This window comes from Stegostoma tigrinum, chromosome 11 (assembly GCF_030684315.1).
Source record: "Stegostoma tigrinum isolate sSteTig4 chromosome 11, sSteTig4.hap1, whole genome shotgun sequence".
Classification (NCBI taxonomy): domain Eukaryota; kingdom Metazoa; phylum Chordata; class Chondrichthyes; order Orectolobiformes; family Stegostomatidae; genus Stegostoma; species Stegostoma tigrinum.
The window spans coordinates 39,860,919-39,887,150 of NC_081364.1; the positions used below are offsets into that span (position 1 = coordinate 39,860,919).

A 26,232-nucleotide genomic window follows, 5' to 3' on the forward strand; every position below is an offset into this window, starting at 1 on the left:
ATTTTCAGGAAATTTGGCTGAGTGGATGTGGAGAGGCTGTTTTCCCCTTTGAGAGAGTTTAGTATTAGAAAGCGAACTCTCAGAGGAAGGGGTCACCCAATTAAGACAGAGCAGGAATTTGTTGTCTCAAAGGGTCATGAATCTGTGGAATTCTTTACCACAGAAGGCTGTAAGCTGTGTCATTGAATATATTCAAGACTGAGATTGTCTGATTTTTAATCAGTTAGGGAATCTAAGGTGAGGGGGAGAACGACAGGAAAGGGAATTGAGGATTATCAGGTCAGCTATGATCTTGACAAATGGCAGAGTAGACTCCAATGATCTGAATGGCCTACTGCCACTCCTATGTCTTATGATCATATAAACTACAATTTCAACTTTATGTGGTTTAACCTTGGCAAGCTAAAAATCTTATTACTATTTGCTAAAACAAAATTAAGGAGCAATTTAAATTGCAGTATAATAATTTGAAATTTGTGATGTTGGGACATCAGGAACCAATTTAACTCGGTGAGGAGATGGGCAATGAAGGTGTGGGATAATACAATGTTGATCATGAGATTCATGTGAGTTCTCAAGTGAGAACTGATTCAAAACAAAATTGAAGCAGAATTAGATTACATCTTACGTACAATCCTATTTGAAATCTTAGGTAGTTTATTGATTCCAGTTTAAGTGTAACACTCTGTGAAACCTAAATTTACAGCACTGATATTGTTGACAAAAAATTATTTATACTTAGTTCTTCATCATGGATGATCCCTGGAATGGTAGGTTTAACATATGATGAATGGCTAAGGATCCTGGGATTGTACTCATTAGAGTTTAGAAGGTTGAGGGGAGATCTAATAGAAACTTACAAGATAATGTATGGTTTAGAAGGGGTGGACGCTAGGAAATTGTTTCTGTCAGGCGGGGAGACCAGGACCTGTGGGCACAGCCTTAAAATTAGAGGGGGTAAATTTAAAACTAAAATGAGACAACACTTCTTCAGCCAGAGAGTGGTGGGCTTGTGGAATTCATTGCCGCCGAGTGCAGTGGAGGCCGGGACGTTGGATGCCTTCAAGGCAGAGATCGACAAATTCTTGATCTCAAAAGGAATCAAGGGCTACGGGGACAGTGCAGGGAAGTGGTATTGAAATGCCCATCAGGCATGATTTAAATGGTGGAGTGGACTTGATGGGCCGAATGGCCTTACTTCCGCTCCTATGTCTTATGGTCTTATCTATTGCTCTCTGCATACGTGAGCGAGGAAGATTCCAGAATGCCAGACGAGAGAAGGCGAATATTTTGTTGAGATTAAACTTCATTAAACTTTCTAACTAATGAACTGATTTGAATTGTAGTCATTATTGACACATAGGAAGACCGAAAAGCCAAGAACTTCCGTGTACGTACACTTCACACACACTACCATATGGATCTTCTCGACAATTTTGGTAAGATACCACGATATCAAACAGTTCCCTGTGACTTTAAATCGGCCAGGCAGAAGAGACTCCTTGCCTCTGGATGGCGCGGTTGCCCACTTAGCGAGAGGTTTTTTCTTTTTCCGGGTTAGATGGTCTGAGTCATTTGGGTGAGCACGTTGTAATCAGGGTGATAGAATCGCCGACAGTGGAACAAAAGGCTAGCGGAAGTCTGAGGACTGCAACATTCTGGGGAATAAAGGGCTGTGGAACGCTGAGGTCTGCAACATTCTGGGGAATAAAGGACTGTGGAACGCTGAGGTCTGCAACATTCGAGGGGGAAGGATAAAGGATTGTGGAATTTTAAGACGGAACGTTCGGACGGACAGACAGATAGACAGACATTCTAAGAACTTCACGGCGGGAGCACCGTGAGCTGCTCGTGGGCTTTCTGTTGAGGTTGAAGCGGCCTCCCCGGAGCACGGGCTGAGCAATCCTCATTCTTATTAAGTGTGCTGCAGTAGTGCAGTCGGTTATCATTAATAGAAGGTAATGCATTCTAAAGATATCAGCACCACACTGACTTCACTGGTGCAGAAGAGTAAACTTGGGGCAGAGTTGTGATTTTAATCACGCCAAAGTATTGAGTGCAACAGTCACGTGCGGTGTCTCGGTGTTTATATGTCTTCTATGCGCGGCCGAAATAGTAGTTATGCAGCTATGTCGGTAAATTTGGCACGATCCGATCTAGCTGCTACGTTGATGCAATCCAGAGTGTTTTGAAATTAACTCATGACGTTTTGACATGTATGATGTCAAATTGACTATTAGTATTTGTGCTTGGAGTGCAAAATTGTCAAGAATTCTATGAGGCTTCATGTTGGTATGAAGTATGAGTAGGGCTGCGATTCTTTCATTATAGCTATATTCACCTGATCTCGCGGTTTGCCTGGACCTTGGGACGATATTGATCAACAACCCGTAAAAGAGTATCCTTCCTTACTTCAAGCATAGTGCAGCATTGGAGAATATCAGCATAATATGCCTGTACAAATACTAAGGTAACAAGGTGTGGAGCTGAATGAACACAGCAGGCCCAGCAGCATCAGAAGAGCAGGAAGGCTGACGTTTCGGGCCTGGACTCTTCTTCAGAAATCATTTCTGAAGCAGGGTCAAGGCCCGAAACGTCAACCTTCTTGCTCCTCTGATGCTGCTTGGCCTGCTGTGTTTATCCAGCTTTACACCTTGTTATCTCAGATGCTCCAGCACCTGCAGTTTCTACTATCTTTGGTACAAACACTGGTTGTCCCTTCATTTTTAAGACACAACGTTAGTATTTGGATCCAACACTTTATTTTGAAGAACACGAATGGGAGTGGATCAAATAATCCTCAATCTCTCTGTGCCATTTGATTAGGTCCTGGTTTATGTTTTGTCATTTTCTTGTTTAACCTTGTACTCTTAGATTTTTGTAAACTAAAGAAATCAATTGATCTCTGTCTTTAACATACGCGAAGACTGAGCATCCACAATTGCATTGTGAGTATTCTGGTTTTTCAGATGGCGGCACCTATTCGGATGTGGCATAAAAAAGATCCTTTATATTGGGGAGGTAATGATTGAGAAATCTTCAAAGATTGTTATTTCCCAAGTAACAGTTTGCTGTTGTATAGGTACAAAATTAAAAAAAGAGTGAATTGTTTTAATATGTTCAGTCTTTGATCTGCTCAGGACCCAGATTTGACAAGATGCATTATGATGCCTTGCTTTAGAAATGTGACAATATTTTCCTTGAATCCACTGCATTAGGTCTCCAGATTTTCTGTTACAGTTGCTTTTGGAAGCATTTTGAGTGTTTGGTTCGGAAATCAAACTTTCACCTACTTTGGTTCACTTCTACTTTGGATCACACACCTTGTGATAGTTTGACTGCTGGAGTTCTTCTTGAAGGTACGGGGAGTGAATGCAGATGACCCTAGATAGAAGCATGCCCCTTCAACTAAGTAATGGCCTTTGTAGTTTTTTTCTGAGAGAAGGTTTGAAGAGGCTGTTACTGCAGAGTACCAGTCAAATTTCACAGTTCAAGTTTTTCTCAAGATATACAGAGAAATATTTCTGTGAATGTGGGTGAGCAGTCAGGTGGAAAGAGACTTCTCATGACAGCTACATGAGTTTCATAAATTTGCAATCTGAGCTAATGTCCCCTTGTTCCCTCCAGCCTACCTAACTCATAATTTAACAGTCTGGTCTTCATTGCTTAAGATTTCAAGTGCGGTCTGTTCCTGTGTTTTAGAGTTTTCCATGTGAACGGTGTTGAGTGACTAAAATGTCACACTTAACTGTAGAATAAGCACTAATGCTGACCTAACTCGTATTTCAAGTGCACCCGACTGCCCTTGCATTTGACCCAATGATAGTTCTTCATTGCCTTAGGAGAACCGGAAACAGGCTGAGGAAGAGAACCTGTTTCCCAGCTGGTACAGAATTATCAGCTTAATAACTTGGCCAAGATGGAATGAATGAAAGACGTCAGTTGATGAGTTCTGTCCTGCCCTTTTGTTCTCTTGAGCTGTAATTTTGTAATTTTAAGAGTAGGTGAAATTAAGAGCAATATTAAGTAGGAGATCACCCAGGTTAAAAAGAAGGCAGATTGATTTAGGATGTTGAGTGTCAGCTTCAATTTCAAAAAGATCCGAGTCCTAGGAGGCCCGATGGAGAATGTGAGTTGTTGCAGTTGGAGCTGCTAGAACAAAGATCTGTTTCTGCAGGAACACTCCCTGGACCCCACCGTATATAATGACCATGATGCTGTTCTAAATTAATTTAGTCTGCCTGCTCATGATCCATATCCTTCTATTCCCTGCTTGATGTCAGAATGCATCTGAGTCATTGCTATCAACTCTGCCTGTGCCACCTCCCCCCACCTCGAGGCACCCACCACACTTTCTTTTAAAACAAAAACTTGCCTTGCACATCTTCAGAAGTTTCCCCTCTCACCTTAAACCTACTGGCCCCAATATTCAACACTTCCACCCCCCCCTTAACAAAAACATCCCAAATCTGTCTGACCTCTCTTCACAGCTAATAAACTCCAATACAAACAGCATCCTGGTAAACTCCCTTGTACCTTCCACATCCTATAATATGGTGACCAGACCGGTACTCCAAATGGCCTGATACAGCTGCAACATGATTTACCAACTTTTATACTCAACACCCTGACCGCTGAAAGGCATTTCTAAACTAAAAACCTTTTGCCTTGACTTGGTCCGCATTTCTCTCGTCTGCCTATTCCTGTATCAATGAAGATGCCTCTTAAATGTTACCGTTACATCTGCTCCTACTACCGCTGGCAGTGCATTCCAGGCATTTATCACCCTCTGTATTTTTTAAAAAGAAACCTTATTCACTAGATGTGGGGGTCACTGTCTGGCCAGCATTTTTGTCCATCTCTCTGCCCTTGAGACTATGGTGATGAGTGGCCTTCTCAAATCACTGCATCCAAGTGCTGTAGATTAACTGACAATACCATTAGGGAAGGAATTCTAGGATTTTGACCCTTGCTTCTTGCATCTCCTTTAACTTTATCCTTTTCGCCTTAAATCTTTGTTCCCTAGTCATGGCACTTCTTCCCTGGGGAGAAAAAGATTCTGGCTATCCATCCCCCTCAAAATTTTGTTAATTTCTTTCAGGTCTTCCCTTAGCCTCTTGATGTTCAAGTGAAAACAAACCAGTTTGCCCAAACTCTCCTCATAGCTAATACCCGCCAAACCAGGCAACATCCTTGTAAACTGTGGCTGTACCCTGTCCAAGGCCTCCACATCTTCCTTGTAGTCTGGCGTCCAGAGTTGTGTGCAGTATTCCAAATGTGACCTAACTGAAGTTCTAAGCAGCTGCAACATGACATGCTAATTTTTATGCACTTTGCCTCAACTAGTTGAAGGCAAGCATGCCTGATCCCTTCTTGACCACCTTATCGACTTGTGTTGTCACTTTCTGGGAACTGTGTACCTGTACACACAGATCCCTGTTTGTTCATGATTGTAAGTGTTCTGGCGTTTACCCCTCCGCCCCACAATCCCAAACCTTGCATTCGACCTTCCAATTTGCATCACCCAGCATGTTCCAAATTAAATTCCATCTGGCAATGTTCCTCAACATCAGCAGCTCCTGCATTCTTTGTGTCATCTGCAGGCTTACTAATCAGATCACACTTGTTCTCCCCCCACATAATCTTATATGTAGTACAAGCAGAGGCCCCAGCATTAATCTGTGCAGAGCACCACTGGTCTCACATCTCCAGTTGGAAAAACATCATTCCACCACTACTGTTTTCTATGACCAAGCCAATTCTGTATCCATCCGTCACTGTTTCCATGTGACTTCACCTTCTTAATTAGCCTACAATGAAGGACCTTATTCAAGGTTTTGCTAAAGTCCATGTAGTCAACATCCACTGCCCTGCTGCCTTCAGTTATCCTCTTTACTTCCTCAAAAAAGTCAGTCAGGTTGGCGATTTGATAACCTTAATGCTTTTCAGATGTCCACTTTTTTCATAGCAACATGCTCCAGGATATCAACATACCCCTCTTTCCATCCACCATGTCCTCCTTTGTGAGTACCAATGCGAAGTATTCGTTAAGGTTTTCACCTGCTTCCTCTGGCACCACACATATATTCCCTCTTTTGTCCTTGAGTATATCTACCCTTTCCCTAACTACCCTCTCACTCCTCATATGTATGAAGTGTCTTGGGATTTTCCTTAATCCTTTTTGCCAAGGATGTACCATGGCCCCTTTAGCGCTCCTAACTCTTTGTTTGAGTTGTTCAATTTCTCTTGTCATCCAAGGTTCCCAAATCTTGCTAGCCTTATCCTTCATTTTCACAGGAACGTGCCGGTCCTGAACTTCAATCAACTGGCTTTGAAAAGATTCCCACGTGCATGATGTGGATGAGCCTTCAAACATCCACTCTAAATCACCAATCCCCAGTTTCTGCCTCGTACTGTCATTGTTAATCTTATCCCAGTTTCATGCTTTCACCCAAAGACTGATCTTATCTGTAAGTACCTGAAGAAATGCTGAGTTATGGTCACTATTCGCGAAATGTCCCCATACTGAAAGCACGTAACAAATTCCAACTACCCCCACCCCCGAAAAAAGAGGTGTCCCTGGCTCTGACGAAGTCCCAATCAGTATAAGGAAAGTTAAAATCACCCACTATAACAACCCTGTGTTAGTTCCACATTTTTCGATTGTCTCTTCCTATGTACTCTGCCGGCTGTTGGGAGGCCTGTAATAGAACTGTATCATGAATTGTTATTTAGGAAGTTTATTTGTCTGAGCCAAAGAAAGAACAGAAGAAAATTGAGAGGACTATCAATCACAGCAGGTTTTTGAAAACTCGAGAGACTAGTCATTTGAGGAGCGTTGGGAACCTGGTGTTGTGCAGAACCTGGACCAGTTTGTAACTCCATGACCCTAGTGTAAACAGAAGGAAGAGATGGGTTCATAAGCAGTTTGGACTTAGTAAATTGATAGCAGGGATTGGGGACTCTAGCTCTTGAGATATTGGAGAGGTTAAAATTGTACTCCCTGAAGCTAAAAGGATTAACAGTTGGTAACCAGAAGGTACAGATTTAAGAATTTGAAAAAGAATTAAAAGGTAGTTGAAAGTTTATTTTCCTTGGTTATTATTCTGATCCAGAATGCACTGCCTGAAAGGTTGGTATAAACAGTTAAATAAGGACCGTCAAATAGGATTTAGATAAATACTTTGAAGGGGAATGAATAGATGGAATATAGAGAAACTGGAGGGAATTCGGATGCATTACATGTCTGTGCCAACTCCTCAGAGCTAAGAGAGGTTGAATGACCTGTTGCACTGTATGATTAAGTTTTCTTGGGCCTTTTGGCAATCGAGTAGTTAATCATCCGGTGTCTATTACATCAGCCATTGACTCCTCCATTGAAGCTGTGATAATTTCCAAATGGTGCTCTTTTGCTTCTGTAAGATTTATGATTTATTTTGTTGGAGCTTGTTATTCATTGTTATGAATGTTTGTTTGTACTCGTATCTTGCTCTGGTAACTGACCATTGTGATTGAGCCCACAGACAGTACATTCCTGTAACCAACAGATTTGTCCGGTTTTAAGTGGAGTTTCAGTGGTTTCTTGGGTTCAGCTGTCATTTTATGCACGCTTCAAAACACTAGATAGTACCTAAGTAGCAAAAGTCATGTAAGCTGAGGGAATGAGTCTGATTTATCTGCCTGGTGTAAGTTGCTTCTGCTAATCTGTGCTCCGAATAAATATGATTTGTAGCTGTAGCCTAGAGGTAGCCAGCTATCGAGGTACGTAGTCAACATTTCCTTCACATGTATTCCTTGCAAACAGATTAATACTTCACGTAGAGCATGGTAATTCTCATGTGATGTTTCAGGTTTCTAAGTGAGGATGCCTTGTTTGTAGAAATGGCTCCTTGGATTGGGTACGCAAACTAGGGATTGCAAACAGATTAATACATCACCTAGAGCATGGTAATTCTCACATTATATGCAATGTTATGTTTCAGGTTTCTAAGTGAGGATGCCTTTGAGTTTGGTAATCCAATGTAAAACAATAAACTACTAACCTCAGCGAGGATAAATGGGAGTCCAGTTCCACATACACAGTCAATGCATGAGCCCTGGTGAAGGTTCCAACACTAGCTGTTGGATCAATGCCTGCTTTTAAAACAATGGGCAACATGTAAAGCAGAATTTATATAGCAGTTTTTGAGTGTTAAACTGTCCTGTAGTGTCATGTAAACATCTTTTAGTTAATGTGATTAACTAACTGATATCGTGACTTTAGAAAAATTTTAGATGTAGCAGATGGGATTAAATAGTATCCATTGGATGGACTGTAAAGTTTGAAAGCTTAAGGAAACATGAGAGTAAGCATATGAAATGCTGAATTAGGACAGAGGTTACTTTTCGACTTGACCTTTTGGAGCAAGTCATAGGTAGGTACTGAGTTGAGTGGGTTTGCAGTATCTGTTGAGAGAGATGCTGAGTTCCTGACTGTCCTTGATGTTGGTTGATGTACTTCCATGGTCATTGAATTCCTGGATCTTGTTGCACTTGCAAGGTGGAGGGGAATTGCTTGGACTTTCCCCCTGAAACAGGAGGGGATTCCTTTCATTACCCCACCACATTGTAGATTGACTGAGAAAGGTTATGTACTGCTAAATTTCTTTTTCGCCCTTGCTCAGTTAGGATGTCGGCATTAGACTTTTTTCAACGTGTCAACAGTGCAACGTCAGGGCCAGTTGTCTGTGTGTGAGGGATAATCGTGACTGTATTGCACTGGGTCAGCTAGTTATTTCTTGCCCATCTTTCGTATTGGGTTCACTTGGAAAGATTACTTTTTGTGAAAAAAGAACATTTTTTGGGTGGAGTCATCATGAAACTTGGTTTTTGAATGCAGCCAAGAAAAATTGGATGTCACTGGGATTTATTCTCGTGATCAATCACTGCACTTTCCGAGCTGACTGGTACCTTCACTATTTCCCTTGCTAAAATGAGGCTTTATTGGCAACCATCCAATAAAGCTGAAACCTTCAAGCCTTTAACTAGCTCAGTGTGGCACTGCAGCCTGGCTAAGGCAGTTAGAATCATTAGGCATTTGTGGCCAGCAATAAATAACAGCAAGTGTAACTAATTTTGTGTCCAGTCACTCCTCTGCCATACTGTTTAATTGCTGCCCTTCAGCAGGTTTTTTGTCCCTGCACTTCAGATGGAAATGTGGATTCTCGGGGGAAGTGCAGTGGTATCTGATTGCTGTCATTTTGGATGAGATGCTTTGAGAGCAGCCACAGAGATGAGCTGCTCTGCTTGAGATAAATTGCACGTGACGTCTGTGTGATGAACCTGTCAGTGGAAAGCAGAGAGTCCTGTTATTGACTGTTGAAGTGTTGCAAAGGATTGACCACTAATGGGTTTAAATTATGCTGTGGCTTTCGTAATCAAAGCAAAGAGATGTTGCTGCTGAGTTTGAAGAAAAAGGTATTGCTCTTGGACATACTGCTGACTTAAGTGATTTTTGTCCCAACTTCATCAACTAAATAAGTCATTATCTTCAGACAGAGCTATCGTGTGGTGAGGCCAGACAATTAACCTATGATTTTTTTTACTGCAGAATTTTTGTTCACTGTCCATCAGGGCAAACTTTAAACAAAAGTACTTGGCCTTTTTGGAAACTTGACTTCATAATATGGAGTGCATAAATTTTCTTAACAATCCCAGATACTACATGGGTGTTGACATCCACCCCGCACACTTGACCACCTCACCACCTTGAGCCCCTCACTTTCTCTCTTTACTGTCATTCTGCCAATTTGCCCGCATGTGGTTAAACATCAGGAAGACAAAAGCAGTTGTTTTCAGGGCACTGCTAAAATCTAAATGCCTTGCTCTGGACTGCCCTTGGCAGTCTGTCTTCATTCATTCAGAGTTGTGTCACAGACCAGGTTCCTCCACACACGGCAGTGCCTTGCTCCCCTCAACACACTCTTCCGCCCCCCCGACACCCCACCTTTTACTTCAACCATTTGGAATTGCTTCCCTCAGCCCCTGCTGCTTCTAAGATGCTATTTAGCTGGAGATGGAGGTACAAGTCAGGCAGACTTTAATTTATTAATTTTACGGGATGAGGGCATCACTAACTAAGCATTATTGCCCATCCCTCATTGCCCATGGACCAGATAAGAGTCGACTGCGTTGCTGCGGGCCTGGAGTCGTTTTTAAGCCAGACCAGGTAAAGAAGGCCGGTTGCTTCCCTGAAGGACACTAGTGAACCAGATTGGATTTGTAGTCAACATTAGAAACCTAATTTCAGATTTTTAAAAAATTGAATTCAGATTCCACCATCTGCTGTATTGGGGTTTGAACCCCAGTCCTCGGAATGTTTCCTGGGTCTCGGGACTATTCATCCAGTGATTAATACCTCTTGATCGTCATCTTGATTTCTTTGTGTTTTGTGGTCATGGCCCTACCTATGCGAGTGGACCATGTTCTGTTACACACATGGGCTTGTGTCTTGCAGAGAGATTCTGGAATTAGGACATGAACTAATCACTGCAGCAAATCAGCCTCTCACCTGATAGACAATCAATGCAGTAGAGATTCTGTCTGATTATTCATTTCTGACAAAACATTCTTCAGAATGTTACAAGAACCTCCTGTTCTTCACATTGTACTGAACCTAGTTCTTGCCCAGATGAAACATCACGGCTAAATAACAGAAATGTGACTTGACATGAACAGTTGTGTTGAGTTCAGCCTGTGTGTCAAGGGGTTTGCCTTGTTACTTTCTAAGGATTCCCTGTTCATTCTACTGAGGACCCTTGTTTTGAGATATTCTCATCAATATTTGTCTGACCTTTCTCAGAATGAATTTGCCTGTGTTATTGCTGTAGACATTCTGAGCCCTAAGAATATGACAGAGATTTGACTTCTTTTGACACAATTGATTAAAGAGCCCTAGTCATAGCCGTAGTGTATGGAAACAGATTCTTTGGCCCAACTCATCTATGACACTATGGTCATCAGAGCCAGAGATTTCATGATAAGTCATTCAATGCAAGAAAATGGTTGTGGATGCTTTCCATCCTGGCAAACCATCAGTACTTAGCACAGAAATTATGAGGAAAAACTAGCAAAAATGTACAAAGCAACACCAGACGTTGTGTTTTTGTTTTGGCTTCAGGACAAGTCCCACTCGCCTGTGTTTGGCCCATACCCCTTTCAACCTTTTCCCCCCTATTCAGGAACTTGTCTTTTAAGTGTTGTAGCTGAACCTGCATCTACCATTTTCTCTGGTAGTTCGTTCCACATGCAAAACACACCCTCCATGTGAGAAAGATAACAAGGTGTAGAGCTGGATGAACACAGCAGGCCAAGCAGCATCAGAGGGGCAGGAAAGCTGATGTTTTGAGCCTGGACCCGTCTCCAGAAATGGGGGAGGTGAAGGGGGTTCTGAAATAAATAGGGAGGGCGGAGGCTCTCTCCATGACTCCACTCACGCTCCCCACAAGCCCCACCACGCCCGGCACCTTTCCCTGCAATCGCAGGAAGTGCTACACCTGTCCCTACACCTCCACCCTCATCTCTATCCCAAGCCCCAAGAAAACCTTCCACATGAGCAGGTGTGCAGATGAACATCTGTTTTAATGTGGTATATTGTATCCGCTGTTTTCCGATGTGGCCCCCTGTATATCGGGGAGACCAAGCGGAGGCTTGGAGACCGCTTTGTGGAACACCTAGGCTCGGTTTAAGACAAACGACTACACCTCCCATTCGCAAACTAATTCAGCTCCCCCTCCCATTCCTTGGACATCTTGTCCATTCTGGGCTTCCTCCAGTGCCACAATGATGCCACCCGAAGGCTGAGGGAACAGTATTTCAGTGCCACAATGATGCCACCTGAAGGCTGAGGGAACAGTATTTCATTCTGCTTGGGAACCCTGCAGCCCAATGGTATCAATGTGGACTTCACAAGCTTCAAAATCTCCACAGCCTTGACCTCATCCCAAGACCAGCCCATCTCGTCCCTGCCTCCGTGACTTTTCCGTCTTTTCTCCCACCTATCTGCTCCTCCCACCTCACTGACCGACCCACATCCCAGCTACCCTCGGGTGTTCAGAGGAACGGTCATTGGACCTGAAACATTAACTGTTTTCTCCTCCACAGATGCTGCCAGACCTGCTGAGCTTTTCTAGCAACTTTGTTTTTTGTTCCTGATTTACAGCATCCGCAGTTCCTTTGGTTCTTATTTATGTAATTGGAGCACATGCTGTAAGCCCAGCATGCGTGTGCAGTGACAGGCAAACCAGTTTGCTGCCGTTTGTTGACCAGGACCACTGAGGTATTTTTGTGCTTTTTTTTCAAGATAGCAAAAGAAGAATTAGTTGACAGAGACGAGGTTTAAGGTCTGATCTGTATATCTTTGTCTGCTGGGTTAATCTTCCACCAGTCTTGTGTTGCAGCCTATCTTGCTTCACAATGATTGGATGTCATTTTATTTTAAAGCCTTCCAATAATACTGAAGCTAGACCAGCATCTGCTACAAAACTGTAGCTGGATTCTGCCCCATGGATATTTACCTGCTACGTTCTGGACTGGTCAAACATCCACTAGCTGCTGTTGAGCATGTCACTATCCCTTTTGAGGAGGGAGCTGTCAGTCAAACACTTGCCCCCAGAGGTATCTTTTTAGCATGTGACCTGCCATGTGAACTTGAGATGAAATGTGACAGGTTGATGCAATTTTCTCGCCATTCAAAAGGTCTTAATGACACTTGGCAGATCTCTAGCTGAGCAGATTTGATTGACAGCTTTGTCTTTGGGAATGACAGTACACGTGTAGCATTTGGCCTTTTTGCACATTCACTTGTAGGCTTGGGGATCATTCAGTCAACAAATTTGTTAAGGTGACTGCCTGCAGCAACCTGACCCAAGGTGGGTGAGGGTCTCTGCTATTTCCAAACGTTGTTGTGAATGTGATTTTTGTTCTGAAGCAGAGAGAAGCCAAGTTTGCAGTCTTCAATTATTGTACACAGTAATAAGCTCTCAAATAGTTTGAACAATTCCCTGGTGTTCACCTGAGTACATTTCATTTCTAAGTGAATAGAATTGAAATTGTAATCAACCTCAATGATTATTTTCCACTTAGGGATCTGGCAACTGTCCAGACTCAAAATGTTGCGTTCAATAATTTTAGGGCCTAAACCCTCCCGTGTCCCAGCCCCCCACACCACACACCAGGCCTTGTTGCCACATAGGCTGCCACTACACACCCCCCGTTGTTAGTCACTAACAGTCCCCGTTAACAACTATTCACCCTCCCAGCCTGATTGTTAGCAACTCCTCTGTCTGTCCAACTGTCTTTCTCTCCCTTTGGGCTCTATCCTATCGTTTACTCTCTACCCCACCCACCTCCCTATTTTCTGCAAATAAACTGACGTTTTCCCAGCTGCCATCAGTGCTGAGGAAGGGTCACCGGACCCAAAACGTTAACTCTGTTTTCTCCTCCACAGATGGTGCCAGACCTGCTGAGCTTTTCCAGCAACTTTGTTTTTGTTGCCCAATGGTTACGGGTTGTACAGAAGAAGCAATTCAGCCTACTGGATCAGTGATTCTGTGTAATGCCTCCATTTGGGCCAAATGCTGGCAAATGGGGCTAGGTCAGTTTCGGATACCTGGTTGGCATGGATGAGTTGGAGTCAAGGGTCTGTCTCTGTGCTGTATAACTCAGACTCTACAAGTCATCTTCTACCCTGCTTCATTAAACTCTACCAGTGTATCCTCATTGCTTTCTGTCTCTGCTCTTTAAATGAATCTGTGATAGTCACCTTAATTAACACTTTAAGTTGTGGGGTATGCATTCTTGGTAGTCTTATTGGTAAAGAATTCTCTACTGAAATAATTTGTGACTGTTTGTTTGATACTTACGGCACATATTGTGATCTTTCCTGCAAATGAAAACAGTTGCACTGTGTCTACCCCTCGGCCCCTTTTTCAGTAAGTTAAGCATGCAATTAGTCTTCATCTTTTCAACAGATGAGTGACTCCCTCCCTTTGACGACGGATTGTGGAGGTTTAAGTGAAAATTCTTCATTCCCTCAGGCTTTTCCAGTTTGGACATCGTTTGTCATTCTGGAAATTTCTTGTTTTTCTAATATATCTCTATTACCTCTCCTGCTGTAGCATTTGGAGTTTATGCCTTTTGTATTGTATAGAATCACTGAATTGCTATAGTGCAGAGGGGATGCCATTTGTCCCATTGATGTGGGTGCATTTTCTTGCGCAAACATATGCAGAACCACTTTGCCATCTTTCCTTTGTATCCCTGTTATTCCTCCTCTTTTAAGGCATTTTTTTTTAAAAGTCTTTTCTTGATCCGTTCTGGTCATCAACTAAATCTATTTTGCGCATGTCTGACCCTTCCTGTATTACTAACATGAAGAAAATCAGAGCCGTCATGTTTGACATTCATTATCAGACCAGTGATGTTCACAAGCTCAACTGTTTCTTGGCTTAGGAATTCACCCTTCTAGCATTTATATATAACATTGTCAGTCTGCTGTTTACTCTTAGATTGCTCTGTGCCTCATTTGATTATTAATTTCCAAGGCCTTTGGTTTAATTGACCTATAATCAACAACGGAACCTGAATTTATAAAGAACCTTCCAAGACTTGAACACCCAAAAAGCTCCACTCAGCCAGTTAAGAACCTTGAATAAAGCCATTGTCATATTATAGAGAAACATGGTAACCATTTGCAGGTACCATTGACCGACAATCACCAGAGAGGTTAATTGACCACATAATCTGTCTTAGTGACCTATTGAGGGATAAGTATTCCCCCTGATACCAACAGTTAATCCGTTGTTGTTGTTCATACAATGTCATGGGATTTTCGATGTCTGCCTCCTGACCGCTGACAGGATCATGACTTAACATTAAAAATTAGTAACTGCACCTGCGCTGGTGCAACCGTCCATCAATACAGCAGTGAGAGGTCAGCTAACATTGCCCACTTCACTGTCTGGAGTTGAGCTTAATTGCAGAGACCCACTACTAGTATCTGCTTTGATTTTGCTGTGAATAATGGAAAACTGATACCTTTTGTTTATTTCTCCAATTATTACAAATTGTACTTGTAGCAGTTTGATTCCATACAGTTTGCATTCATTTTGTCAGATAACCTCAAAGTAGCAAATTAGCTGTATTTATTCAGCCAGCAAAGGAACATATTGGAATGATAATGTTGCTGTGCAATTCCTCTGGAAGGAACCATATGGTTCCTGTGTGAAACCCTGGACGGTAAGTGTTGGGGAGGAGGATGTATCACAGCCGTATCTGATTCTAGTCTTCTTGTATCTACATATGTGAAACCCTGTTAAATGCTCCCTCTGTCCCAGCTCCTCGAACCATCAGACTGTGTCACCTTCAATGTTGCCCTGAATGAGGTAAGTTCACTTTGCACAGACTGTTGATCACAGCACGACACAGTGGGCAGTGTGCTGACAACAGAGAATCAAAGAGTAACACTGCTCTAACTTGACACTATTAGTTAGTTGACGTCCTCTGATTAGGCATGTTGCACAATTGTACCGGCAAATGTGATTATTCTGGCTGGTTGCACGCCCAGAGCTGTTTGCTCAACCTTTCGAACTTTGGATGGAATAAAGGTGAAATCCCTTTAAGGCAACGCATATGTTTTGTTTGAAGTGAAAAAGCCTCTGTTTCTGAAAGAGTTGTGGATGCTGGAATTAGAAACCTCTATTTCCTCTGGCTTTTCAGCTTGGATCGATGTTCTGCTTTGGAAATTTCATGTTTTTATTTAACATCTTCACCTTTATAGTGAGTTACTGTTGTGAATCCTGTCTTTATTTACTGCAAGATTTAGTGATATTCCAGTCAAAAACATGAGTGAAAACTCCTCTCAACTAAATTAAAACAGGGTGCTGAGCCAACTGAGCAGGTCTTGCAGTATCTTTGAAGAGAGGAACAGTTAATGTTTTGAGTCCAGTCTGTATTCTTTACAATTGAGTTTCCTTTGGACCCTGCTGAGTTTCTGCACTTTGATAGTTGTTTCAGATCTGTAGTACTTCACTTTTCTTTAATTTCTAATGTGTTTTCTTGCAGGATTTGTGCAGTTTCCTCATATATCTGGATTAATTATGATCACTCCTGCCTTTGAATTAAGCCAAGATCCGAATTTCCTCACTATCACAATTCATGTCCCGTATGCAAAGGTTAATGAAGTTGACCTGTATATCGATGGAGTGGACTTCAAATTTTATGCCAAACCATATTTCTTAAGGCAAGTATGACAGCAAATGGATTTGGAATGCATAGTTTTGAGCCATGATTGTCGTGCTAAATTTCAATTTGCAAACTTATTTATCACTCTGATAATGTGTTTTTATAAAATACAGTTTAAAGCATTTGTATGAGTTTTACACAATGGTGTGGCCTTTATAACTTTGAGCAACTGTTCTTCCTTTGTGAAAACAGATTGACTCTTCCGGGAAAGATAGTGGAGGATGGTAGAGAGACAGCTTCATACAATGCTGATGCAGGTAAGGCGTTAAATTTATCACTTGTGTTAGCTTTAATCCTTTTGGTAAAATGTTTCTGGCTGTAAAGCTGCAAAATGTGACTATAGAATGTTGAACGGTTACACTAACGCTGTTTAAAGTAATAGTAATAATCAGCCGAGCACATGTTTTTGTGCCATAGCATTATCTTTCTCGCTGAATGTGTCTGTGACTTAACAGACAGAGGGCGTGTTAACAGTGACATTTGTACATACTTACTGTACTTAAACTGGAGTTTTTCAGAATCATTATGCATATTACTCGTATGCACTATTTCTCCCCCCATCTGGGATTAAGTGGGGTTTTTTTGGCAAAGATTTGGTTTTTCTCCTTTCACTATCCCTTTCTGACATATCATACAAAGTTTCAAAGCTCCTTGTTAGGTTTTTTTGGGAAGGATTTCATTCAGAATGAGCCAGTAGTACCATGTTTTAAGTTTTTAAAAGAAGCAATCTCTGTAGTTTAAAGGGGCTATGTTGCTGTTAGTATTGGGTTTGAGGTATACAGCAGCTATTTCTGTGTTGGAACTCAACCCCCAAAGTCTTGGCTGCTGATCCCACTGTGGATGCCAACACAATAATGAGAAAACTTTGATGTTATCGGTAGATATTAAGTGCTTTGTTCACATTCTGTCTTCAACAGATCAGACAGAAATGACTCCGTCCTGCATGCAGTTAGTTGGCCAGTTTTCCTGGCACAGGCTGTCCCCTGAGTCCTGATTTTAATTTCCTGCAGCTGGTGTCAAAGTGCAGGAGCATCTGTGACATGCTGCTGGTTAATGTTAGGAGTGCTCAATTCATTCATAATGAAAACCAAAAGAACTGCAGATGCTGGAAATCAGGAGCAAAAACAGGAGCTGGTTCTGAGAACTGCTGCTTTTTTTTCTGAGGAAGGGTCATTGGACCTGAAACTTTAACTATGATTTGTTTTTTCTTCACAGATGCTGCCCGACCTGCTGAGTTTTTCCAGAAACTTTTGTTTTTTGTCCATTGATAATGACTTCGATAAAGATGATGTGAACGGCTGAAGTGCTGTACCTAACCATTAGCCTTGAGTGCTGAGCTCTGCAATTTTGTCTACTCTTCTGAACTGTGGTCTTTGGACATCTTGAGTGAGATTTACAAATCTTTTTCTTTGCTCCACAGTGAATTTGACTTGGGCTGTCTTTTTCGAGCTTTCTCTTCTTCCCCATAAGCACGATTGTTCTCTCTGGCTCTGCCTGTCTTTCCTCCCTGTGCCTGTCCCTTGTTCTATGAAGTGTACTCTGACCTCTGCTGTTGCTAATTCACAGCACCAACTAATTTGGCACTAATTACCACTGACTCAGTGACCTCATGGAAGTCCCAGAAATGGATCTCTGTCCACCTATCCAACTAGATTTTAGCCACCTTGCGTGGTACATTCTTTACATCCTGTTCTTTCTCAGCATCTTTTTATTTACGCAGTGTCTTTCCATCCTAACAGAAGCTAATGCATGAGAGTTCATATATTTTGTTGTTCAATGTGGAATATGTCTTTTCTTTAAACCTGCACGCATCCTATTTCCATAAATATTACCTGCCAACTGGTGTGTGCATTCACCAGCTGTATTTGGCATGATGGTCCGTCAAGTTGCTGTAGTGGCAGCACGTTGAAATGATTCTGCCAAATACCTGGAATTGAATCGCGCTAGTTGCAAACTTGGTATTGTAGTTGAGCTTCTTCTCACACATCCACTCCATCACCAAAGTAGCCTACCTCCTTCTCTGTAACATTGTGTGATTCTGACCCTGCCTCAGTTCATTGGAGTTGAGGTCCTCATTCACGTCTTTTATTACTTTCAGACTTGACTATTGCAATGCATTCCTTAATTGTTCCCCGCTTTTCATAACCTTGTGCTCTTGCAAGACTGTGCGCAGCCTGTCACCCCGGTACTTCTGGTGTACACTATCTACTGAACGGGCAACATTTCCATTTTAAAGTTGCTGTTATGAGTATCAAAAATGTTCGTACCCTTTCCTCTTATGCTGTCTGTAACTTCTTCTCGCTATTGAAATTTTTGATCTCCATGTATCTCCAATTCTGTCACCTTGTGCATCCCCACTTTTTAATCATGGTGATTTGACGTGTTCAGCTACTTTGACTGTCAGGTTTGAAATTCTTTCCTTTAAATCCCTGTGCTTCCCTCTACATCCCTGGCTTCTTTTAAGCCTACCTCTTTAATCAAGATTGTGATCATTTTAGCAATGGCGTGGTGTCAAGTATACTGATAATACTCCTGTTTAAGGCTTAGGACACTTTGCTATTAAGACAAACGAAAGGTTTTGTTGCTGTTTGGTATGTTAAATGGTGTTCTATTTTCTGTATCCTTACTGACCTTGTTGTCCTGTCTGAATTGTCTGGATCTTACTCAATCTTGCTATCAATCCATTTAACTCCTTCAGAGCAAGGTTGAGCTCAATATCAGCAGTATTAACATGCACTGGTATTTCTGCCATAAATTGTGTTTCATTCACGCAGATTAGCTGTGATGCGATTGATGAATAGTAGATGTTTGGATAGCGTGAACGTTCTACTGTACATTATGGCCACTTTTTTTCTGCATCAATTTCCCTATAATGCAATTCTTTTATAACAGAAGTTGCATTCTTGTGTGACCATCATGTTAAAGGCTGTATGAGATCAAAATACCGGTGAAGATATCAGTTACATCTTACATCCAGTGAATAATTTAATAATTATCTAGACTTGAAGAAAACATTATGGTATACCACTATTTAGTAGTATTTAAGGAGTTAACAACTTTGCTATAGTTTAAATAGAGTTGCTCTTTTAGTAATGACCACGACATGATTGTGTTTAGTTTTTAATTTTGGTCTTAGAAGCAAAGATCAAATCTAATTATAAATTCACCAAGGTGAGAAAATAGTCCAAGTATTGATTTTGATTTAGAAGCACCATAGAATTGGTGAAGCAAGTTCACATTCCTTGCATTTCACATGTTTAATGCTTTACGAGATAGTCGTGGAATGACACCGCAGACATACTCGAACATGGTTCTTGGAATTTAAGATGACTTGAACTGTGAGATTGTTAGTGTTTCTTGCAAATTATTTTTTTTGAGGGTCAAAACCATACTGCATCTTTTTACCAGATGCGCCCATTTCTTGAACAAATTGTCTTTTCGTCCTCTCTGCTTGCGTTTCTCAATTAATATTGAAACAATCATTTTTGATTTAGACATGCACAATATTTTTCCTGCTTCTGTTATCCAACTGGCAGATGCCTTGCAGTATGTTTTTTAGTACTGGATACCTGAAATCCTGATCGAAAGAAGAAATGACTGAATGTGAAATACAGAGGCAATGATGGGAAACTGAAAGCTTTCTCTACCGAAATGAGAGAGAAACTTTGTGTTGCGTGATGTCAAAAAAACTCGTGCTCCTTAAGCTATGTTCTGTGTGTTTCTTTTAATAGGAATTTTTACAATAAAGGTTCCGAAAGAGACCTCTGAAGAATACTTTGAGGGGTTGGATATGCTGACTACGCTTCTGGCACCAAAAGGTTCAAAATCTGCAAAGCCACTACTGGAAGAGATAGGTATGTTTTTGCTGTCCAACATGAACCTCCACTTCTCTGTCACCCTCCCCATTTGCTTCTTCAAATATAGTATTCTAAAAGCTATTTGATTAGCTTAGTGACCACATGCACCAATATTGTTTGAAGGTGCTGGGTAATTATAAAAATATCCTTTCACCAGCCTCAGAAGGTTTTTTGCTAAGGGATGTGATTGGGAGATTGGCAATAGGTCAAAACATTAATTGATTCTCTTGATATGTATGTTAGTCATTATGTGACAACTGTAAGTTAATTGGGCCTTTCTCCTTTGGAATCCACTGGGGTGATGCATCTAAGCAGAGCCCTAGATGATGATTTGTGTGTTTGTTTTTCCTTTAAGGAGCTAATGACAATAATTTGGATTTGAGTTGATTTAAATCTAAAATTGGTGACTGAGATCAGAAATTAAATCAGGGAGCACCTTTTTTTTTCTTTAAATAACAGAAGACTGTGGGGACTGGGGCAACAGACTTTCATTTTAAAAAAACACTTCCTGATATAATTCTCATATGACCTTGTTCCATTTGTGGATTATGGCCCAGAAATGCTGATGACCAGTGAGTTTCTGCAGCCTGGATTGGAGTGTACATCAGGACCGCGTGGAAGTCCCGTGCGCTAAGGCGTTTTGGGAATTTGAAGTTTTCCTTAGAGTAATTACCCACCATCTGGAGCCTTTAGGAAAAGGCCTGAAATCTAAGCCCGAATCAGAGATTTCGGAAGGTCCAGACTCACTTGAGCTGAAATAATTCGTTCAGAAATATTAGAGGCCAACTCTTAACTCATTGGTAAAATTTAGACAGGACCCCCAACTCGGTGACCCAACTGTTTGCCCTCCTGTAAGCATCCATTCACGTAGGTGGATCTCACCCTCCCTCCACACTTGACTGAAATGCTTAGCTTTTGTCAGTAGCTGTCAAAGGGGCTGCCAAGCATTCGTAGTAAGGAAAAGGTAACGTTTCCCTTATTTCCAAAACAAAAGGGAACATGGTTCCCTGCTGTTGGTGACCAGTCCTGGACAGGTCTCCACTGCTTCATAACATGATGCTGCCATCTGAGAAACTTGAAAGTAGAATTTATTACCCCAAAGGTAAGTTTTTTTTTAAAAATTCGTTTGTGAAATCGGGCCTCCAGTTCTGATCACAAAACCTTGGCCCCTGTTCTTGTTCTGCATTCACCAACAGAGAAAATGGTTGTTTTGTATTCTTCTAAAATGCCTGCTGCATTTTAACTGCTTCGATTCAATCACCCTGTGGCCCTCTTAAACCCAAGGTAATCCGAGCCAACGTTATACACCCTTCTCTCCCTAAGTGCCACTTTAAATCCAGGTATCTGGCCAATCTGTGCTCAACCCACTCCAAGATCCGTTTACCTTGTCTGAGGTTTGATGCTCAAGATGTGATAATTATCAAAATGGATCTGGAGTGAATGTTTGAATTTATAAGTTACTTAGTCTCATTAAGATTGTAAATGGACAATATATTTGATGCCAGACCACTTGCTAACCCATTGGGCAAGTTGTCATATAATCTCTCCTTGAAAATTGCTGAGCTGAGCTCCGAAGAAAAGTTCTATAGAATTAGAAAACACTTTAGAACAAGAGTTGATGAAATACCGTTGCAATTTTGTTGCAGGACACTCTGTTGACCCTGAAGAGGAGGAAGATCTGCAAGATTTTGACTGGGAAATTGAACAAACTCCCTATGAGGAATGGGAAGGAAATATTGTAAACCCGAGCTATTTCTATGGCTTTGGAAACCTGAGAACTGGAGTCTTCAGGAGACTGCAGGCAAGTTTTTTGTCTTGATAAGCATGTAACGCTCTTACCAATCTAACTGGATGTGTTCATTGGCACCAGTTTGTGTGCTGCTGCTGTTACAAGCGAGAGCTTTAGTCTGAGAAGACTGACATTCAGGGAAAATTGTGTCAAATGTATGAAGTAGATCTTTTAATGGATCAGGTCCAATTGATCGGTACAACCCCTCAGCATCCAGACAATTATTATGAGCAGTTTTTATAAGACAAGTGAGTTATGATGTCTGTGATGCTTTGATTATATGCATTGGCACACAAGCTAGTCGATTTCAGACATTAATATTCATAATTATCGAATTTGATTTTGAGTACAATGTATTTAAAAAATCTGCAGAACTTGGATGACGCAGTCTTAAGGTGGACCATCGGTCACTCAAAATATTGACTTGTGTGCTGCACAAGGCTTCTTTTGTTCAATTTTAATGATTTGATAAGTTTTGGAATCATATTAATTTTGAGTATTTGAGGTGGCTGTGATGACCTCAGTGTGTGTGAGAAATGGAAGTGTGGCAATTGCATTCTTGAAACTTTGGTCGTGAATGAAATGTTAAAAGAAAGTTACTCAGCTGGCAGTCATTGAGCATCAGGCTGTGGGAGGATTTTTTTTGTCAATGGTAATGATACTTTTCAGTGAAATACTTGCGCTTGAAGCCAACCTTCCATCTGCTCTCATTGACGGTTAATTGTTGATGCAAATAACTTGTACCTGTGAAGCAGAATAAGTGCGGAGCAGTGTGTAGTGAACGGAGAAAGAAGCCCAGAGGGAATGAGATGCAGGAGGAAGAGATAATGGTCAAGAATCAGCCATTTAAAGATGGAATGAAATTGTTTTTAACTTTGGGAAAAGTAAGCAAGTTATGTTATCTCTGGCTGGCTTAACTAATAACAATACCACGTTGACTTTATTGTTATCACGTGCTGACATAGTGAAAAGTGTTTTTGCGTGCTATACAGGCAGGTTGTACCATATAAAGTGCAGAATACAGTGTTACAACCAAAGAAGGTGTAGAGAGAGGGATCAGAATTAACATGTTGAGAAGTCTGTCCAAAAGTCTGATAACCTTCCTTCTCCTTGCTTTGATCTTTTTCGTACTGTTTTCAGACTTTTATATCTTCTGCCCAGTAGAAGACGGTAGAAGAGAGTATACCTGGGTGGGAGGGGTCTTTGATCATGTTGGCTGCTTTCTCAAGGTAGTGGGAAATATAGATGGAGTCAGCAGCCGGATTGTATTAGGGACTGGCTTGTGTTCACGAGTCTCTGTTGTTTCTTGGGGTCTTGAGATGATTAGTTGTATCTGGATAGGTTGGAGTCCCACGCCATGCACTCTGATCCTGTACAGGCCAGCTGGTGGGAATATTCCCAGACATCTTTAACCTCTTTTGACTACTAATTAGTTGGTTGGGTGTGTTTGAAATGGTCAGAATGCAGATGTTCCATTCTGGGATTTGCATATTTTTGTTTCAAAAGAAAATCAAACCTTGGGATAGACAAAATAGTTGGTGATATTTCTCAATTTAGATGTGTTATAGCAACTTGTGTTCTTTTAAAAGCCATTTTTTTTCTGTCCTCTGTCTTGTATGCAACCCCCACCTTTCATTTGCACTCACAGATTTAATAAAAATGCTCACAAATCCCAAAAATGGTATGTGTTTGAGATGTTTATGTATTTGTGAGTGAGAGACACACTGAATCGTATTGATGTATGTGATAGACTTTGTATTGCCAACATCCACCATGTGGGGGAGGCAGCATGCACAGTTTTACGTGAACAGATGATGGTTTATTTCAATTGGACAGCCCTAAGCGTAAGTAGTGGGGCCAGGAGCTGTCGGATACTGGCCTCCAATTAGGGGTCAAGTTGGAGGGTGTGGCCCCAGGAGAGACACATGGGACTTGGGTTTTGAGGACGTTTTTGAAAGTCAGAGTAAAATGTCAACAATTAATCTGACACGACCATTGCAGAGTGCGCAACTATGGTTGTGCCATTGATCCACAGTTACTGGGTCCAGAGCCACCCAGACTGAGACATAGGATTGAGAAGTGATTGTACAATTGGGGTGGAGCCAGACCATGGTAGGAGTTTTTTTTTAAACGCAGGACAGAGAAATTGAGTGTTTACTGAGGAATGAGGAATTGGTGGAGATAATTGATAGGTATTTTGGCTGAGGATGGATTTTGTTTGGAATGGGAGGCTAGTAACAGAGCTGTGGAGAAGTCTGTTTGTGCGTGATGGTGTGCAGGAAATAGATGAGGATTAGAGGTCATTTGAGAGGACTAACGTTTAATCCTGGAGAGGGACTGGGATTGCAAACCTAGCTCAGGGCCAAGAAAGATGCTTGGAAGTATGTGGCTTTGAATTTAGTCTGAATCTGCTTCTCAGGAAAGAGTTCCAGATGGAGGTAAATTGAGTTATTAATGAGAACCAATCAACACATACTGGTTCTCAGCTGTTTAACTGTGGTGCTGGAGACCAGAGGAGCTGCAAAGACGTGAGCATGGTGACATAGCATAGCCAAGCAAGCCATTCTCAAAGAACAAATGAAACTGGCAACTTGGCAGTGACAGCAAACTCAGCTGTCAATCCTGCGAAATACTCCTTCCCATTATGTGGGGACGAGTGCCAAAATCTGAGAGTTGCCTTACAGACTAGTCGGTAGCCTGTTACAGCCATGTTTACTGAATCATGTCTTGCATGCAGTGCCCTCGCTGCGTATGTTCTGTCCCACCAGCATAGACGTACACAGTTGGGAGGGAGTTGCTCTAGGAGTCCTGAACATTTCTTCTGGATTCCATAAAATCTCATTGCATCAGGTCAGACATGGGCAGGCTAACCTGCTGGTTTCCATGCTGAGTTGATGAATCTGTACTCCTCCATGGTGAACAACCCTTGGAGGAAACCCTGATGATGACAAGGGCTCAATGAACTCCAGGTGTGGAATTTCAATGACCACCATCAAGAGTGGCTCAGCAGCAACAATACTGACAAGTGGTTGAGCCCTAAAGGATGTAGCAGCTATCCTGGGACTGCACCAGGTGATGAGCGAATCAGCCTCAAGAAAAACATAACTCACCCCATGCATCTTCAGCAGAGTTTGGGAATCTGATCATTACTATCAGGTAAGAGTGACCACTGAATAGATGTTGCTAGTCCTGTCTTCCCATTCCATGTGGCTGTATGACCATGCTTAATGGCAACAGACCTTGAACTGATCATGCATCTGAAGACTGGGCATCTCTGAGACACAGGGTTATCAGCAGCACAATTGTACTTCAATACGGTTTGCAATCTTATGACCTGGCATATCCCTTGCTCTACCATTACCATTACCATCGAGCCGGGGATCAACCTTGGTTCAGTGAAGTGTATAGGAAGGCATGCCAGGAGCAGCACCAGGCATACCTAAATGTGCGATGTCACCTTAGTGAGGCTGCCAAACAGCAGAAGCGGCAAGCACTGGAAAAAACAAAAGTATTCCACAACCAACGGATCAGATCTAAGCTCTGCAGACCTGCAAATAACAACTGGATGAGAGTAGTGGGCAGTGAAACAACTCAATGGAGGAGGAGGAGACTCCAAAAGTATCCTGTTCGTCGACTGATAAGGTGCCCAGCTCATCAGTGTAAAAGAGAGATTTTGTGAGATGGTGTCCCAGTAGTACGACTTGGGTGCTGACCTCATTCTATTCCAAATAAGGACAGAAAAACTGGAAGTGAGGTCAGGGTCAGGTGCCAAAGTGTGGCACCAAGGAGCTCTAGCAAATCAGTCAGAATCAGTTGAGGAGGTGGGGAAACTCTCTCCGCCAGTTGGAGGCATTCCTGAAACAAAAGAAGATGGCTGTGGTTGCAGGTCAGTAATCTCTGTTCTGGGGTATCACTGGAAGTAACTGGGTGGGGGAAGTGCACAGGAGAGAGGGGTTGTCGAGGATTGTAGGTGAGGAGGGGACATGGTGCAAGGATCTATGAACTGCAGATCTGTGGCAGAAGAGAGAAAGTGATATTGGAAGATAAAAGGAGATGTTAAAGTGGATAACAAAAGAAACTGAATGGGCTCATTGGAGAGTTAACTGGGACCAACAGTAGCTGCTGCATGCAGAAAAGGAAGCTGAGGTTATGATCTGAATTTGTTGAACTCTGTGTTGGGCCTATTCAACAGGAAAATGATTAATCTGAGTCAGGAAGATGCTGTTCTTTGAACAGATCTTGAGCTCTGTTGAAATTGTGAAGGGGGCAAAGGTCAGAGTGGGAATGGGTGATGAAGGGTCTAGG

At 41.9% G+C, this 26,232-nt stretch overlaps 1 protein-coding gene across 2 annotated transcripts in view; it reads left to right on the plus strand.

Annotated features, from left to right (window-relative positions):
• The first annotated feature begins 1,574 nt into the window (after nt 1-1,574).
• shq1 (SHQ1, H/ACA ribonucleoprotein assembly factor) overlaps nt 1,575-26,232 on the plus strand; it is a 120,629-nt gene continuing 95,971 nt past the window's right edge. Inside the window, exons 1-5 of one of the 2 annotated variants that reach the window (XM_048547956.2) lie at nt 1,575-1,958; nt 16,102-16,279; nt 16,474-16,538; nt 20,013-20,135; nt 21,785-21,939. In XM_048547956.2, the coding sequence (XP_048403913.1) occupies nt 16,137-16,279; nt 16,474-16,538; nt 20,013-20,135; nt 21,785-21,939 (486 nt within the window). In that variant the 5' untranslated portion in view covers nt 1,575-1,958; nt 16,102-16,136. Of the gene's footprint in view, nt 1,959-3,265; nt 3,360-16,101; nt 16,280-16,473; nt 16,539-20,012; nt 20,136-21,784; nt 21,940-26,232 lie in introns of those variants that run through there. The other variant, XM_048547957.2, reaches the window with a different exon arrangement.